Raw genomic sequence first — 18,298 nt, forward strand, 5'->3', positions numbered from 1 at the left:
GAGTTTTACCCAATCTATTAGATGAATGAACAATATTGGCTTGCTTTAAGTTATTCTTTTCATTAATATCCCACGACCATTGGAATTTTGCTAATAAAGACTATGGAAGACTTTCGATTATCTCTTTGATCCTCTTAAAAAATAATTATAAGAAAATATTATTAAGTGCTATGGGTGTAAATAATTTTTGATGTTCAACTTTTTTGTACGATATCAGTATGGTGATGATCATTTCTCTCCCATTATTTTACAGGTTATAACGCTTACAAAACTTTAATTTGAGACAACATTAAAGATAAGTTATACACAATTGTAGAAATGTTGTAGAGATGTGTTGCCCTAGTGAGTTAGGCAGGGTTATCCGCTAGTTGGGATCGGGTTCAAATCAAGATGCCTCTGGGCAACCTTGATTTCAACCAAATTGTGTGAATTTTCAATTGCCAGCGCTTTCTAATAATCCCAGAAGACATAATAAAAGGACTGCCACGAATCGTATCTTTTCTAAGCTTTAGTGATTAGAATGTGGCGATTTCAATGTCAGAATAGTTCTCACTCTAATAACAACAATCTTGCTGGAGAATATGTTAAAAAAGAGATTTCATAAAAATGTTTTCTGAAAATCCGATTGCATTTGTGTTTTTGCTCGAAGTATACATACTTGACAGTTATTCCAAAATTGATGTGACGGTTCTTTTCCCCGAAACGTTATATTAAATGATAAAAATCATCTTCTTCGTTGGTATGCACATACGATGCATATCGCTGAACATTAAGCTCCGTTCAGTTAGTAGGGAATCAGAAACACGCATCACATTATTTTTTAAGGTAACTATAGAAAATAAAAGGTAGTCTGTTGTACTGTTATTGTGAATAACACTAACAGTTTGATTTATAAATGCCTTTTTAAATATTAACAGTTAATTATCAAGGATTTATATTATTACAAATCAAAACAAATTGTAGAAATGATAATTATTACATGCAGAGTAAGCAAAATTATACTTTTCATTTAGAAAAAATCTTCGAATTCTAAAAATACTATTTGCAAACCGTGCCTTATCTCTTCAGGTATGGAGAGGGAGCAGAGTTAAAGTTTTTGCAAGATATACCCAAAATTGCATAATTATAGGAAGATCATAATAGAATCGAGTGGTGCATATTCTTCCTGAAAATCGATTGCTCTCGGTGCTTGGAGCGCTAATTCGAAAGTCAGCCTCTTTAATTGGCGTTTTTCCGAAATCCGTCCACCATAGATAATTGTTTAAAAATGCTACGTGCTGTATATTAATTCCAAGGAATATAAAAACGCCTATATTATTAAGTAATCTACTGGTTAAGGTAGGTTTTGGATGGACACAACTACCAAAGAAATATTTTGTGAATCCTAACAAAACACAATCCAGCAACCTACTCTACATCAAGTCCTACTTCATCTCTGTGTACTTCCTTCCTCCCTTCATCCCGTCCAATATCCCTATCCTGTTCCTGTCCTTTCCTTGTTTGCATAGCATTCTCCTCTCTATTACAGTCTTCAGCATCCCACTGCTGATCAATACGCCGTTCATCCATTTTTCCTGGATCCTGATAATTTCTCCCGAAAAACTCCTATCCTCGCCCACCGTACCAAGAACTTCCTCATTTGTTTTCCTTTCTGTTTATTTCACTTTCTCCATTCTTCTCCACGCTAACATTTCAAAAGCATCCAATCAATGTCTATCCTCCTGCTTCAGCGGCCACTTTTCCAGACCGTACATAACTACGCTCCATATCAACGTTTGACGGGTCTTTTCTTAATATCCTTACTCAACGTCCCTGTCATCAACTCCCTCCTCCTTGTGAAAGCCTCTTTGCCTAGCGCAATTCTTCTCCTTACGTCCATAAAGGTTTATATACTATGGCCATGTTGGTTCAAAACACTTCGGAGATACGTAAACTGTTCTACCTGCTCTAGTGTTTGCATTCCTATTTTAATATTCAGCTTAGCCTTTTTCTTTCTGGAAAATCGCATAACCTTTGTTTTATTAATATTGATTCTCATCCAATAACTTTCGGCTCTCAACTCCTTGACCGACTGACAAACTAGAGCTTGGTTAAAGCAAACCTAACTGATGTTATGAATTGGCCTCCAACTTTCATCCCTACCTTCAGTTCTTACCAGGCCTCTTAAATCATTTCTTCCACATATGTATACGTTGAACAGCACCGGTGACCCTGCCTTACACCTCTTCCTAACACTGCCCATCTGGACTCTCCGTTCCCCACTCGCACCTAAGTAGTCTGACACATGTACAGGTTGAAGATTAACCTCCTATCTCTCAAATCTAATCCTATGTTCTGCATTTTCCTCGAGTTTTTCCAATTAACTCTCTCGAACGCCTTTCCGAAATCTACAAAAGAGTGTGTCTATAAAAATCTACAAAATGTGTGTGTGTATATATGTATATATATATATATATATTCACACATACACATATATATGTATATATATATATATATATATATATATACACACACACACATACATAAGCATATACACACCTACATACTTTAATTACTAATTATATACTTAATTATATCCCTGAGTGAAATCGAATGATGTGTATGAAACGCTTTCATCATCTTAGATGGATGATCTTTAGGAGCATGAAATAATAGTTTACGAAATAAAAGTTTATATGACTTAATTATTTCTTGTTTGTAGCCTAAAATCCCGTTTTATAAATTTTTTAAAGAATTTTAATTCATGCATTAATTTAAGGGTGACATTTTAATGCGGATAATCGAGCGTTTAAATACCTTTATTTCTTCATTAATTTGCCTCTGCCTGCCTTGGCTTCAAAATTGCCTTTTTAAACTACTCCATTGCAAGACAGAACGGAATTCCTTTATGAGTTACCAAAATTATTGCAGGTATCATAGGAAGAACTTTTCGTACCTGCTAATAATTTTCATTTTCAAATCTACTGGTAATAAGCAATAAGATTAAAGTTAATTTGAGCAATACGAATTCCATTGCAACGGCATTGCAAAGGCATGAGCAAATTGCATTTCTATGGCAAATAAATGGAATTCGTAAATAAGAAAAGGTATTTGAGTTGTATGCATTAAGTATAGTAAACTGAAGCTAGTGTTTGGACGATATTTGAAAACGCAAATGGCACACACAAAAACCCTCCACTGGTATTTTCCCACAGCTCCTAGCCAGCTGTAGATATTTTGCTGCATTGAATACTTATAATGCATTTGTTGGCTAGTCAGAAATAGCAAAAGTACGTCATAGTAGAATCAATTTACAAACGAAATAAGGTCAATTTCACGGTGCACCAAAGGTGCACGCGCTCTCCTTATCGCTAATTGCACTCGGTCCAGTGGCTTTGGTTGTCGGACAAGGGAATGGCTGAGGGACGCCCACTCATACCCGCGTCCACCCAGACACCCACGCGCTGCCGTCGAATGCGACCGCAGGACGAGCCGCGCCTCCAAGTGTCACATTCAAATTTTATATCGCTGCTGCCATGGTTGGGCAAACCTGTGATTGCAATGCAAATTAACAAACTCATTCGGGTCACGTTAATACGCCTTTTTTCCAAAAAACGATGGAATGAATAAATAAATGCAAGAAGTAACAAGAGTTCATGCTAATGCTCATCTTCATGACACACTCGAAAACATTTATTCTTTCTCTTTATCTTGGGCAAACTGCGTCGTTGTCATAATATTTCTTTCCAGGCTGTTGACACTTTATCGTGCTATTATAAATGGGGATTATAAGAAGTTGGTAGTTCAAGCAAGCGTTTGAATTATTTTTGTGAAACGATTAACTGAAAACAGGAGGAATCCCAATATTGAATATTTTTTATTGAATACTAGTTATAGAGTATAAGTTGCACCCCTCCAATGGACTACAACCTCGACAAGGTGGAAGGGCTTGTACGTTCCGATGACCCCTAGAGCTGTGCAGGCGGGAGCAATGATCCTGTAGTTACTCTTGAAATTTTGGGGAAGAGTTTAAAAGGACGCTTCGATAGCTTTACTGGCTAACGCACTCGGCCGGACATCGAGGGATACGGGTTCGAATCCCGGTCAAGGTGAATGATTTTTTTCACTCTGAATTTGTTGCATTGCAATGCATATTAGCGGATGACTCCGTTCAATGTCACTGATGCGGCATCTCCCGCAGTTTCTTGGAATTTAGCCACTAAGAAATCACAAAGGGGAAGAAGTCAATAGGATATACGATCGGTCAGAGGACATAATCGCCAGTGTTCCTGTAAGAAAATATTGGAAAGTAATGGCGGATTGGAATGTCACTGTATGCTAAGGGAGAAATGAAATTTGGTTTAGGATGAGGGTAGTGGTTTAGGTACGATGAATGGCCGAGGGGAGAAAGTATTTGAATTCTGCAGGAGAACAGGGGCTAGAAATCGCCAACACTTGGTTTAAGCTCCACAAAAGGCAAATGTTTGCATGGAAAATTCCAAGTGACTCAGAAAGGTATCAGTTTGATTATATTCTGGTTAGGAAAACTTTAGGAACAGTGTGATAAATTCGCACAGCTTCCCGGGAGCGGATGCGGACTCTGACCTCAATTTAGGTCTTATGTAGTGTAGAGTCCGTTTCAAAAAGATAAAGCAGGGGAGGTGGCTTAGGAAATCAAATATGAAAGCATTAACTGAATTGGCAAGGAAGGAGTATCAGGAGCAGGCAGTAGACAAAATCATGAATGAGGGAAAAGAGCTGAGCACTATCGAGGAAAAATGGAAATGCATCAAAAAAGGGATATCGGAAGCTGCATAAGAATCTATAGGACCCGTTAATGGGAAAAGGACAAGGGAACAATGGATTACCGATGAGATGGTTTTATTATAAATTAGAGAAGTAATTGTAAGAATTTAAACACAGAGTTAGGCAGAAGGAAATGCAAAGAGTTAAATAATAAATTAAGACGGGTAACAAATAAAGCAAAAATATCATTGTGAAAGACGCCGCGCGAGGTTATGGAAAGTTTCCATAGGAAGGGGGAAATTGGTGTGTTATACAAGTAGGTTAAAGTTCTATAAGGAATAAAGAAGGGTTTATCTTTGTTAATAGCTAGAGATGAGTCGGGTAAGGTAATAGCCGAAATAGAAAAAATCCAAGAGAGCTGGAGGGAAAATATAGAAGAACTAAATGGTAAAGAAATTAGGCCAATAAGCATAGACATAGAAAGGGGATATGACATAGATGAAGATAGCTTAGGTCCTGGAATATTCGATGAGGTTATGGGAAGGGTATTAAGGAGGGTGATAAGGCTACATCATGTGGGGACTGCAGGACAGTAAGTGTGATTTCCCACGCAGCTAAAGTTGTTCTCAGGATCACGAACAATAGGATTGAGAGTCGGGCAAACGATTACTTAGGGGATGATCAGTTTGGGTTTAGCAAGGTTAGAGGCACGCGTGATGCCATTGCAGTAATGAGATCACTAATCGAGAGGAATATAGAATACAATCAGGACGTTAGAAAGAGGTGTAGAGCGGGTTTGTCCTATATCACCGATGCTTTTCAACGTATATATCGAGGAAATGATTAAAGAGATTATGATTCAAATGGGACATAACATTCTGTTAAGTGTTAAAAGCGGGAGTAATCAAGTATTCTGAATTTAAGAAAACGGACGATCTATGTTATGGGGTTACTAAAATAAATGATGTTTCAAAATAGTTTTCAAGAAGTGAAATAAATATATTTCACATATTGCTTAGAATAGAACACCGACAAATGTACTGTTCTCTTTGTATCAGAGCAACATTCAAAGCTTTCTTAAATAGAATATTGTGATATTTAGAAATAATCACGCACTTAGGATTCATAATAAGTACTCACCGTGCAGTAAACGAAAAACGCCCCTAGGGTGATAACTCGCAGGAGGACGGGGCTAGCTGCACGCACCACCTGTAAAAGAAAAACATGGAAACATTCAAGGAGGGGCATCTATTTCATAAAATGCGCAACGCGCATTCACCACGATTAATTTAAGTTTGTTGTCTCAGGCGCAACTTTATGGAATTTGCATAACATATTGAAATGAGATGAAATAATTTACTTTGTAATTCGACACACTTTATTTAAAAAAAAACGCGACCCAGGTTTCGACGTTGAAGATCATCATCAGGTGGTCCTCATTGAAACCACAAAAGTGACTTTGTGACAAAAATTATTCATTTTGAAAATAAAGGTCAAAGGCTCGAAGCTTTGGAGCAGTTAGAAATTTTGAAATGTGTCCGTTGAAAGATGAACTTGCCAACGAAATTTTGTATCCCTCCCACTCCCCACTCCTAGACCTACCACTAACCTAAGTCAAAAGTGTAAATCTCTTTTCTTCCCAGCTATATTGTAACCTTTTTACCCCTCCAACGTCCCTCTCTGACCAACCCCCCTCCTTTGATCAGAAGGTATATATAGCAAGTTTACTTCTATGAGGACCACCTGATGATGACGTTCAACGTCGAAACCTGGGTCATGTTTTTTTTAAATAAAGTGTGTCGAAGTACAAAGTAAATTATTTCATTTCATTTGAATAATTAAAGTTTGTTGTAAGTGGTGTTTTGTATATCCCAATTCAAATTACTGGCGATGATTACTTCAATCAAATAGTCGAAAGCCATTTATATTTATTAGAGGAAAGAATTAGCTAATTACAGTCAATGAATAAATCTTATTAAAATACTTATGATACTCAGAGAAGAACAGAGGTCATTAAAATTTATTCTCCTTTACTCTACTATCCTATTTTACATTCTCATTTGAAAGCAAATGTAGAATCAATGGGCATTGTATATTGGTACCTTTTCAAACTACATACAGTAAATTAAAGAACCTACTATTGCCAGAGCATAAGTAATGCATGGCTATAAGATCCTATAAAGATGGCAAATACTGAATTTCTGTATTAATTCATAACAGTTAAAAAGAGACTTTTAAACTGTAACGCTTATGTGTGCAGATTTTATGCTTGACTTCGGCCCAAAATCGTCCAAAAGTTTATTTTTCTTCCGTACTGTCATATTTGGTTACAGTCAAAATATTCGTGTAGTCCATGCGTAAGGGCATGGTACCGTACCTTCACCTCGTCAAAGGCCCAAATCTTACTTCAATAAGTTCACTGAAGAATACAGAAAACACTGGTAAGAATTTATCTTTGTCATTTTCTTATGTTATGAAATGTGGAAAGACGTAATTGGAAATTTAAATTAGAAGTGGAAGTTTCAACCGAGCTTCGATTGATGGCGAACATAAAAAAATTTCGAAGTCTCGTCGGTCACATGAATACTGTGGTTTTTTGCCGATGCGGACTCTGAATGACGGTGATGCATTGCACAGTGGAGAAAATGCTGCATAAAATTGCTCAAAGTAATATATTTTTAATGAGTAAAAGTAAAATGGTAATTTACATAAAACTTCATTTGGAGACAACTTCTAATTTGCAATGAATTTCAAAAAAGGTCGTTGTTATTAAAAAATATAAGAAAAAGGATATTAAACGTGTTTATAATTATGTGCTATGATATTTCTCCGAACGAACTTTAGTTACAAATATTATTTTCGAAAAATTTAATGAAAAAGAAAATCGGGGCATAAAATATCGAAAAATGGTAATTAACATTCTACACGATATTAATTTGATATTAATTTGATTGAAATAATTCTCGGAAACGGCGTTTACTCAACTAGAAAACGAAAATGAGAAAGTAATGAGCTCATAGAGGCAAGCTTCATTATACAGATAATCACCTGAATGTAATTAACTAATGCTTTCAATTACCCAAATACTTTTACGTTTTTGAAAGGAATTCTCACTCCAGGGGGAGCAAGAGAAGCATGGGAAATAAAACGTGATTTTTAGGGAATGAAGTAAATAAAGCCGTGATGTTAAGGAATTAATATAGCCCCAAAATATGTGAACTGTGTAAGGATGTACTTTAATCAGGGGAATTTACTGATTTCCGGATGGTTACTCAAGGATCTTTCAACTTTGTAAAATCTGCTTTTACGATAAATAAATGAATCTTATAACTGCATAAATAACTTTGATTGATAACATGATTTTAAAGTGTATCCATAGAATAAAATGGACTTAGAAACACAAATATAAACCTATATATAAATGCTGGGAAAAAAGTCTATAATGGTAACTCTCTGGCGACGCTTCACGAAATACCCGCATAAACTTCGAAAAGAAGATTAGTAAACTTCAAATGAAGTTTGCCAACTAAATATGCTACGTGAATTAAGGTAATATTAGTAAAGCAGTTATAATAGGGATATAATTCGAACATTTTTTATTTTATTTTACTACTACTTTTCCTTATAGGTTGTTAACCATGATAATAATTTTGAACAAAACCTTCGACTATGCCTATAAATGTTAATTTTAAAGAGGAATTTTCATAAAATTCTAACCCGTGTGTGCCGTTGTCCTTCCAAATATACCCATCTTGGCTGCGCGAATTGGAAGAAGAAAATATTTTCCTGAGTTAGGATAATCATGGAAAATAATGTTTGGTTTTGCAGTAATGGCACGTCGTCGATGTATGTGATACCTCAGTAGTCATTGTGGCTGGTAGCTCATGAAGGCCCTTCGAAGAAGAGTTTGAGTGCCTATCTTATTACACAAGCGGAAGGAGATCCAGGATTTTGGCACACGCAACAGAATGGGTCGTTTACGATACATTTAGTTTCACCATCCCTACGTTAGGAATGTCTTTGCTATTTGAAATTGGCGATAATATGATCGTGATAATCACATCCACTAAGTAGGCAAACGGAATACCATAGTTATATAAGAACTGGAAAACGTGTCCTCTAGGCTAAATGTGCAACAAGCCAGGCGGTCAATTCATTTGTAGTTGCCCGGTGGATTTCCAATATGAATGTAGAGATATAAACTTACGAGCTCTAAAAGTAGTTTTATTAACATGATCTCAGACGATAAACTATGAATAAAAGTCGGAATTTTTTTGCTGTTTTATCTAAAACAGATGATTTTTGGGAAAGAAGTCATTCTCAAAGTTTAACTCTCAAAGTCAGCCTTAAATTTGGAAATAATTGAAGTTTTAAGACCTCATTGAAACTTCCCAAACTCCCTTCGGTCTGACGCTTAAACCACTCACTTCCAAGCTGTCAGTAAAGAGGTTATCAACAAGGGTGACCCCTCAACTGCTATTGAAATTCACCGAAAACTGCCCAAAGATATTTTTCCAATTACACGTGGGACTTGACAGACAGATGGTTATGTGCATAGCTGTATCAATACTCACATCACATTGATATAAACTATGTATCAGATTGATGTTATATGATATGCATACATACATATATATATGTGTGCGTATTTTTGTGTGTATATGTGCATACATGTACATTCCCACGCGTATTCTTGCAAAAGATCAATTCAAGGACTGAGACAATATACATCGCCCTCAGAAAAGGATGAGCGACATGCCTACAAATATGCTCATGCTTAAACGCAGTCTATTGTATTGTTTTCAAATAGATGAAATAACTTACAAACAAATATTAAGAAATTTCTTTACCTTTTTCGATAAATGCTTATTGATAATTTAAAAAAAATATTCTATATAAAAACCATAGACTAAAGATATTACCAATGATAATAATACCAGTACTCAACGGGCTCAAATAAGGTATTTTGGCCTCTGTACTTTTCAGTGGTTGATTGCATTGGGAATTTATCCAGTGAATGAGGTACAAAATGCGCATAATTCATCATGTTTCTCTTTTCGATTAAAAAACCCAAAACTGTTGCGGTAGATATAAAAGTCACATTTTAATTAAAATTCTCCCGAGAGAGAACCATCGCATAAAGCGAAATATAATTGGCCCCAGCACTTGACGACCTTGGAGTAATATATTATATCATATGGACGAAATAAACTATATTTTCGAGCATATAATAGACACCTATTATTATCCGTTATTCGACAACTATTATTATCCGTTCATATATCGTAGTTCATGAGTTATCTCAAATTAGAAAATTTATCCATAACACCAACTAAAATTATTAAGTATCTTATTTCTTGTGTGCAAAGCTATTGCCCCGTACTTAATGTATTAATCATAAGGTGCATTATGGATTTTCTAATTTTAATTAGAGAAACATAAGTAATGTGGATAGCTGTGTGTTTTACCATTTAATAAATTAATCTGTTTTTACAAGAAAAATATGTATAACAAGGTTAATATGTTGTTTCGGGATTATTGTTTTCTGAGGAAGTGGTAGGAAGGAAAGTAAATTGTAATAGATAACCGAGCCATCATTTATGAAACACTCCAAGTAGTTTTTGTTGTAGTTTTGCTACAATTAAGATTCACTCTCAGCACTGACATCCAAAGTAATGTAGTAATGTGGATTATACACTTTTGACGAAAACTGTGCACACAAGTAAATTTGATAATAACTCACTTTCTCTTTTTTAATTGTTTTCAAGCTTAAGTAAGTGTCTCCACAAATGTCTAAATAACCGTTAAATTAATTAAAAAAATGATAGCCGCTCGACTCGGTCATTTATTGACGCCCGGTTCGAGGAAAATTTGCCGATGCAATTTAAGCACCCTTAAAAGTATACTCTTTTCTCATTGAGGGCTAATGACATCATGATGGCGCTTATTTTATCATCAAAACACTCACAAAACACAATAATCCTTGACGACCAACAAAGTCAGCGTAATTTTGGTATGTATACGAGAGAAATATGTTTAAAGGGGCACATTATTATAACAGTATAGTTAATTCATCCAAGTAGTAATCTGTCGAGTGAATTAATATTGTAAAAGCATTATCTTTTATGCCGAAATGACAAAATAATTTTCAAGCCTTAAAGATTGCCTTCCGTAAGTTTGATTGCTGGATTGCGTACGTTTAGAGAAGTTTCTTATGCATAAAATTCTCATATTTAGAATTTGGGGACCGAAATACAGAAACAGAAGTCTGTCCACTCCACTATTGTAATAGAGTAGATGAATTTAACAAAGCAAGGAGTTAGAATGTATTGTGGTGTTGCATACAAGGTTTGAATAAAAAGTATGTATAGCATTTTATCTTACGTGTGGGTAAAGTGCTGAATTCAGACCGTCGGGTAAGAGTGTGCATGATTGCGGATCGTACTGGCATTTATAAAATGACAGTGCACACCATTATCATTGAAAATTTCTCTATGCAAAAGATTTGCGCTAAGCAAGCCGCAGGAAAAAGTGGGTCAACGTTCAAAAGATGTACTACGAAAAATTTTGAGGCATTGTAGCGATATCTGAAATAAACATATTTGTCTAAAATTAAAAAAAAACATAATTGAAAAAATAAAATACCTTTTATACAAATATGTTGGTGATATGTAGCCTTAAAATCGTGTAACGTAATCGCCTGTCAAATTTCAGTGACTCTACAAGAAGATTAAATGAAATAGAGACGTTGGTAATATTCGAGAATATAGCCAACAACGAAATACTTGTTATTCTATATCTACTCTATATTTGAGAAGTCCAACAACAATGTTGACTTTCGAGATATAGTATTCCGTTGCATGACACAGGAAAATTAATTCTTTTCGGTTCTTATCTGGATAACTTCTTCAAACCTTTCGTCGCCAATGTACATACTAATTTCAAATATTTTTAAAAAATTCAGGCATGGAGATTTCACTGAAAATACATTAATAAAACTAGATTTTGCTACTTTAACTGATTTTAGTGGATAAATCTGCTCTTTTGGAAGTTCTCAAAGAGGAAATTTATTGATACAAATTAAAGACGCTCATCTTATCTTACCTTGAATAATTATGTTCTGAGTTTAAAAATCAGATGAAAACTTGCGGGTCTTTTTCACCGATTCCTCAAAAACGATTCACCACGGCTTCAACATTTTATTTGAAATGTTAGGTCCGCTGCATTTATAGGTACCTGCGGTTTATAGAAATTTGTTCAGGGAAATTTGTTCCGGTTCATTTGTTCTATTTATTTATGGTTCCATTCAAAGGTCCCTTATAAGTACACATAAAAGTAATATGCTTTAGTATTACGATCGAATTTATTTATTCATTGCTTAGACTTCAATGATTTCAGTGGACTAAAAACTAGGGGAGCATTAAATGGGTTAATTACTGTGTTTTTGTTGTGATCTTTAGCCGATATATTAATTTGTTGACGATGATTCATGATAAAAACTTCCCCTTATTTAATTTAAATTAATTTAACAATTTTCTATATTATGGTAAATAATTCACCATTAAAGATTCGTATTAAGGGAGCGATTATATTCTGCTCGAAGTTTCGGATTACACCACTGTGAATTTTGACGGTATAGCCAATAAATTCCTTCTACTCGTGAGAGTATTATATAGCTATCAGTTAACACAGATCTTGTAATGAACATGCTTCTTATGTGCCTAGAAACTTGTACGATTATGCATTGGCATTTTAGAATCTGATGAAACACTTCCTCTCCTTTGGATTATGAAAATTTCTAAGTAGTTAATTGATAATAGATTGAGCGGTATGCCCTTAAGATTATATAGGACATATATGAAACTATATATGTCATTTAACCGAGGGTGTTAAATAAGTATTTCTTGATTTATTACCGTTTCATGTCTAATTTTAGGATATTAAGACGCATTACAATGTACAATTACATCATTTGTAAATTACATGTTTTAAACGAAGTATTGTGCTAAGAAGAAATGTATCTTTCTATAGTGTATGGTGTGATTGCGGAGTAATTTGAGGTTTTTGAGCCTTTCTTTAAAGATAAAAAACAACTAACGTTAAGGTAAACTTTAATTAGATTTTTCTTTACTATAAGTGAAATCATTTTTCTAAGAACCGAATTGGAGGCACTGGCTCGGATAAGGTTTCAAAGCAACAAATCTCATGAAATGGCCCAATTTTCGTAATTTCCCAATGGGACGGGCCAGTAGATTCATAAGCATTCCCAGAACGAATGAACTTGATGGAGAGGGTCATTTCATCCGGTTTATTGGCGAAAAAGTCGGTGAAAGGGAGAGGGGAGACACCACACAGGCAGCCAGAAGACCTGGCGTACACCTGATTAACTGCAGCTATAATCGATTCCGTGAGCTGAAAAGATATTCCACTAAATTCATAGTTTACATCATGCTAAAATATAGTTTATACTGATACTGCTCTTAATTAATATTGAATTATTTCTCCATAGTTCGTGCATGTGAGTTTGATAATGTTTCAACTTGCGCATTTTAAATTAGCATGCCTCTTGATGAATATTCTACATCTTTTTTAATTCAATCAGTTAGCTTTTTAAAGAACATTTTCTTTTTACTACTACTACCTACTGCTAAGGTTTAATTAAAATAAAACTCATTGTTTGGGGAATATTTATGCTGGTAGTTTCATGAGGATCGCCTCTAGCTATGCAAAAATGTTAAGCCGTCTTACTCTCCAGAAGGAATTGATGAGGTCCATATATCAAAGTTTTATACTCAACTTATCAGGTATTGTTTACATTTATCCATTGCACACATCTATAAACTATAAATATCTAGATTTATGAAAGAGCGATTGGTACACATCAATATTTAATAATTGGGACAACTTCCACACATTAGCTCTTCTTTGTCATATACGTAATCAAAAAGTAAATTCAGTTTCTTTTAATTTTTCGAAATCTAATATACCAAAGCTATTTGGTGTATTCTAAATTCTTCATAGCTAAATATGTCAGGGTAGGTGACCTCTGATGAAGTTATTATTTTTAAGCGAAGTTGTCGCAAGAATCGTTTTCTAAGAATATTTCCAGCTTGATTACCCTTGTTTGTGCTACAAATTCTTAAGCATTAAAAGGAATTAAAATTATTTTAGCTTGCCTTCTTTATATTTAGTTTGCTTTTCCTTTTGGTGTAAAATTATTCAGTGTATTTATTCAAGCAATACATATTAAACTATTTTCAAAAGAATAGATGGTTTGTTAGAAGATTTAGTGACAACAGTTGGTTAGTCAAATATTGTAATCTAGGTTGATTTAAAAAATAAATTGCGATTTAAATTACCTACTTTTTAAAATAAATTTCCCAGCAGATAAAAAATAAATAAAAATGAGATCGAAATGGTTTCATTTTACAGTAACACTGTAAGTATTGGACTAACACCAGTAATCATTTATTTCACTGTTGGAAACAAATAATATCTTCGCATTTAACTAAATAAAGTGGGAAATGCGTAATTTAACTCGACGGTAAACGTAAAAATGTATGACATTAAAATGAAATCGTGAAAATTCAGTTACGTTTTCAAGTAATGAATTTGCTTTAATATATTTCATACAAAATGCCCACTCCTTTTGTTAATAGATTAATTAAATAATTATCATATATGAAGTGTATATAATTATATTAAAGTTTTTCTGGTTTTTTAAACCATTTATTTATTTGCCGAAGTATATTTTTACTTATTGCGATCCACTTTGAGCGTACGATGTAGCGATATTCTTTCCCGTCTTGGTTAGATTTTTTGCGGATTTTTACTGTTGTTAAACCGATAACGCAGTTTCATTGGTGGTAAATATAGATAAGATATTTTAGCTATTATTTCTGAGTAAACCGTGATAGACTGAGTTTCAAGTTTTTTCAAGAAAAAGTTAAAGTAAGAAACCTTTATATCGTCTACCTTTAAATTAAAATTTAAGCCGAAAACATTTCGTTATTTTATTTTGTATCATTTAAAAACACGTTTCTTTATTCGATACTCATCGAAGACGACGTTGCCTGAACAAACAAGCAGTCTTTTTGCTTGAATCTCACCAAGGAAAGAAGAACGTAAATTGACTTTCTTTCTGCTCAAATGGATATAGAAGATACGCCTTGATAGTGAAAGAAGACTGAAAAATGTTTGCTCAAGTGAATGAGTTGTCTGTTTGAGTTAATCTTAATTTTTATTCACACAATTTTGAGCTGAATATTTGGACACCATTCGTTGTCCGCTCATAGCTAACAATTATTTTCCAGTTGAATGGTTCGTGATTCTGAGGCATTAGATCTTGCCAGTACTTATGGTCGAGTTTTCCATCAATATATTATTTGACTTCGCGACAAAATAGCCTGATTACCGTGTCATGCAATACTTTTGGATTGGCTACTTCTTCATACCTAAGTCTGATTGTTACCCGAAGCCCTTTTTATCATGTTATGTTCTGTTTTGGAAGAGGGTAGAATCCACTCAAAATAGATCAAAACTGGGTCCGTAAAATTGTTAACTTATGGGAATTTGGAGTGTTACTCTAGAATTGAGCTTAATATGTATTATGATATCATCAATGATGTGCTTAATGTAGTTATGCTTAGGGCATGAAAATTGCGTAAAACTTTTCTGGAGCATGAAAACAAAATCTATTGCTTTTGTAGTCATCAGGCGAACATTTTTGTTTGTAGTTGTGTAGCTGTATAGAACATTTACATACTGTAGCTTCAGATTCCCAGGAAAAGGATTTATTAACTAACGTTTGGATTATTTACAACCATATCACCTCTATGTATCAGTTCCCACAGTAAAACTTACGCATTTTCTGCCATTCGCATACACTTCATTAGCTTTGAATCCACACGTGGTGATTAAGAGAAACAGGAAACAAAGGAGGTATGAAGGACAGAAGTCAAGGAAAGATCAAATCATCTAAATATATATTCATTCGGGCTTAAGGGAAAAATCGTAAAATATCGTAAAAGACTACGTCCAGGCAAAATTTATGAGTTGGAATTTGGTATATAAAAGGCATCGAAGCAATGTGAACCTCTCGAGAGCAATTCGTGGAGTGAAACCCATCGGTTTGCACCACCACTGACGCCAGCGAGTTGGCGGGGATGTTGTGGCAGCACTGCGAGCTCAATCCACGTAAATGTGATTTTCTGACTGGATATTGAGTCTCAGCATGGCTAAATGCTGTACTGTATCTCCTAATATGACACAAATATATGCATTTGAAACTAAACTTCTATTAACTACAAACATGTAAATTAGATTCTAGCTTCTGATAACCTCTTTTACAGTGGGAAACTATATGCTACTTTTCTGTACTCCTGTATCAATATGACTGTTGTAAGAACACTTGGTTTAACCGTAATACTTACGTACTTCTATGTGGTTTGCGGGAAATCTTGAGAAAACTTTTGGAAAAAAATAAGGACAACATGACTTTTAATAATATACGTAGGAATAGAAAACTTTCCTGCCAAAATAAAAAATGGAAGGAGAATGTGCTTTCTCTCAAATAGTAATGCCTACTTCTTATCAGAGTAAATATTTTGGGAGACGAAATGCAAATGTTGATTATTATTCTGACAATAAATTGCCCATAGTGGTTCGTTCGTATTTATTTAACTGGAAAATTCAAATCAGATGTTTTTAGATTTATAGACCATTTTTTGTATAATGCCAATGGGAATCCGGCTAAAGGCATTAATTCATTCAATACAAATTCGTTTCAAATGGGCTTTAATATATTATCCATGCTTCGGGGTGTTCACGCATTTGCAACAAATGAGGCTGTTGACCAAAAAATAAAAAATTACCGAACCTACCAAATACTGGGAATCTCCAAAAATAACTCAACAGCTAAAAGGTTTTAATTTTTCTATGAATAATAAATAAATTACATACAGAGATGGAAATTGCGAATTGTGTTTCGGGTAGCATGAAATACAGCCTATTAGCAGATTTAAAGTGAGAGAGATAGCCATTTGAGACAGAACCTTATCTCTGTACCATTTAATTCGGAAACGAAAGTCGTACGGGTGTTGGCAATAAAAGGATATAAAACCTTTTTTTCAGAAAATAAAACGCTTTGCTATTTTAATCGACGCTCACATTGTTATATTTCCCAATAAATTCGAGAGCTTCCACTTGGATCTCTCGGGCTTTGAAATATATTGGGCTGACGATGACGCTGCCTCCAGTGTATCTCTCGAACCAAAGAGTGCGCTTCATCAAAAAATTTAATACTTTATTTCTCCTAGAATTCTTTTACGGGGCTGTGGTATGGATGTGGGGGAACAAGGTTGATTTCAGATTTATATGCATCTTATTATGTACTGCATAGGTATAATGATGTGTGGAACTTGTTTTAGTATCAAAATCCATACCTTAATGATTAACGCCGGACGCTTGGAGGGTAAGTGTGCCGATTAATGAAACAGGTGATGCGGTTCTCCCGACTACTGCGCGGATTCTTATGAGACTGTAAATAAACGTCATCAATCAATTCCTTCACATAGCATATGATTATGTAAATGAATTCAATGAAAATATAAGTAAGTAAAGTTCGTTTGAAACAATTATAAATGGGCGTTTCACCGCAGGGGAAGGATGGTAAATTCGTCTCATATCCTAGGAAGTAAACTTGGCGAGAGCGAGCGATATTACCATTCCAAATCAAGCCGCTTCCGAAATCATCTTCCAGGTTTTTGGTGAGGCCTACTCTGGGAGATATAAATGGATAGTACTGACATGATTCGATAAGATTTTTAATGTGCTCAGCAGGGGGAACATAATTCAAACGGAAGTTTCAGTCCACAGCCGAGCCAAACCGCTCTCTTAATAGGAGGATGAAATTGCCGTCGGCAACACCACGACTATTTAGCGCAACCCTCTTGGGAAATTACCCAGGCGCCCAATCCTAAGGGACCGTCACAGAATATTAGTTGGAGAACCATATACTTCGTGAGCTGGCGGCGTCGTCGACGTCCGAAACGGCTGAATTTAAGTAGGGCGAGATATCCCCTCGGGCCCTCTGGCCGACGGATTTCAATCGTTTGCATGGTGGGGAAGCGGAAGGAGGCGGGTTGACTGTACCTTTACGTGGGCGTACTTCCAAGTGAAAAGGAGCAGTGGGGGCAGGAGCAGGATGACTGTGGCCAGGGAGAGGCACAGCACGGCAGAGCGGAGGACCCAGTTGAGCGCCGCGATGCACGGGCTGCCGTCCACGCACCGCTCGCATCCCTCTGCGCAGGGGACGCACTCGAAAGAACCAGGGTCCGCGTAGATGGATTCCTCACCCTGTTCGAGAAAGGGAAGGAAAACGACGTTAAGGGACTTCAATTCGAGTACAAACGGTTTCGCCTGGAAAGGTATACATAGTAGTCAGTAGTAGAGGGTCTAGACAATCTATAAGTGGGCGTTGAGGTGGGGGGTGGGCGGTGGGGTATTTTGATGCTTGAAAAATATGATGATACTTTTGCTACAAGAACGTGTAAAAACTATTGCAAAAGTTGAA

The 18,298-nt window shown here is 35.4% G+C and overlaps 1 protein-coding gene across 1 annotated transcript in view; it reads right to left on the minus strand.

The window, feature by feature from the left end:
• LOC139689989 (uncharacterized) overlaps positions 1 to 18,298 on the minus strand; it is a 335,109-nt gene that overhangs the window by 71,808 nt on the left and 245,003 nt on the right. Inside the window, exons 7-8 of the mRNA XM_071587153.1 lie at positions 17,878 to 18,081; positions 5,866 to 5,934 (exon numbers count right to left, since the gene is read on the minus strand). Of these exons, the coding sequence (XP_071443254.1) occupies positions 5,866 to 5,934; positions 17,878 to 18,081 (273 nt within the window). The remainder of the gene's footprint in view (positions 1 to 5,865; positions 5,935 to 17,877; positions 18,082 to 18,298) is intronic.

This window comes from Hetaerina americana, unplaced genomic scaffold (genome assembly GCF_022747635.1).
Source record: "Hetaerina americana unplaced genomic scaffold, ioHetAmer1.1.p SCAF_3, whole genome shotgun sequence".
NCBI lineage: Eukaryota > Metazoa > Arthropoda > Insecta > Odonata > Calopterygidae > Hetaerina > Hetaerina americana.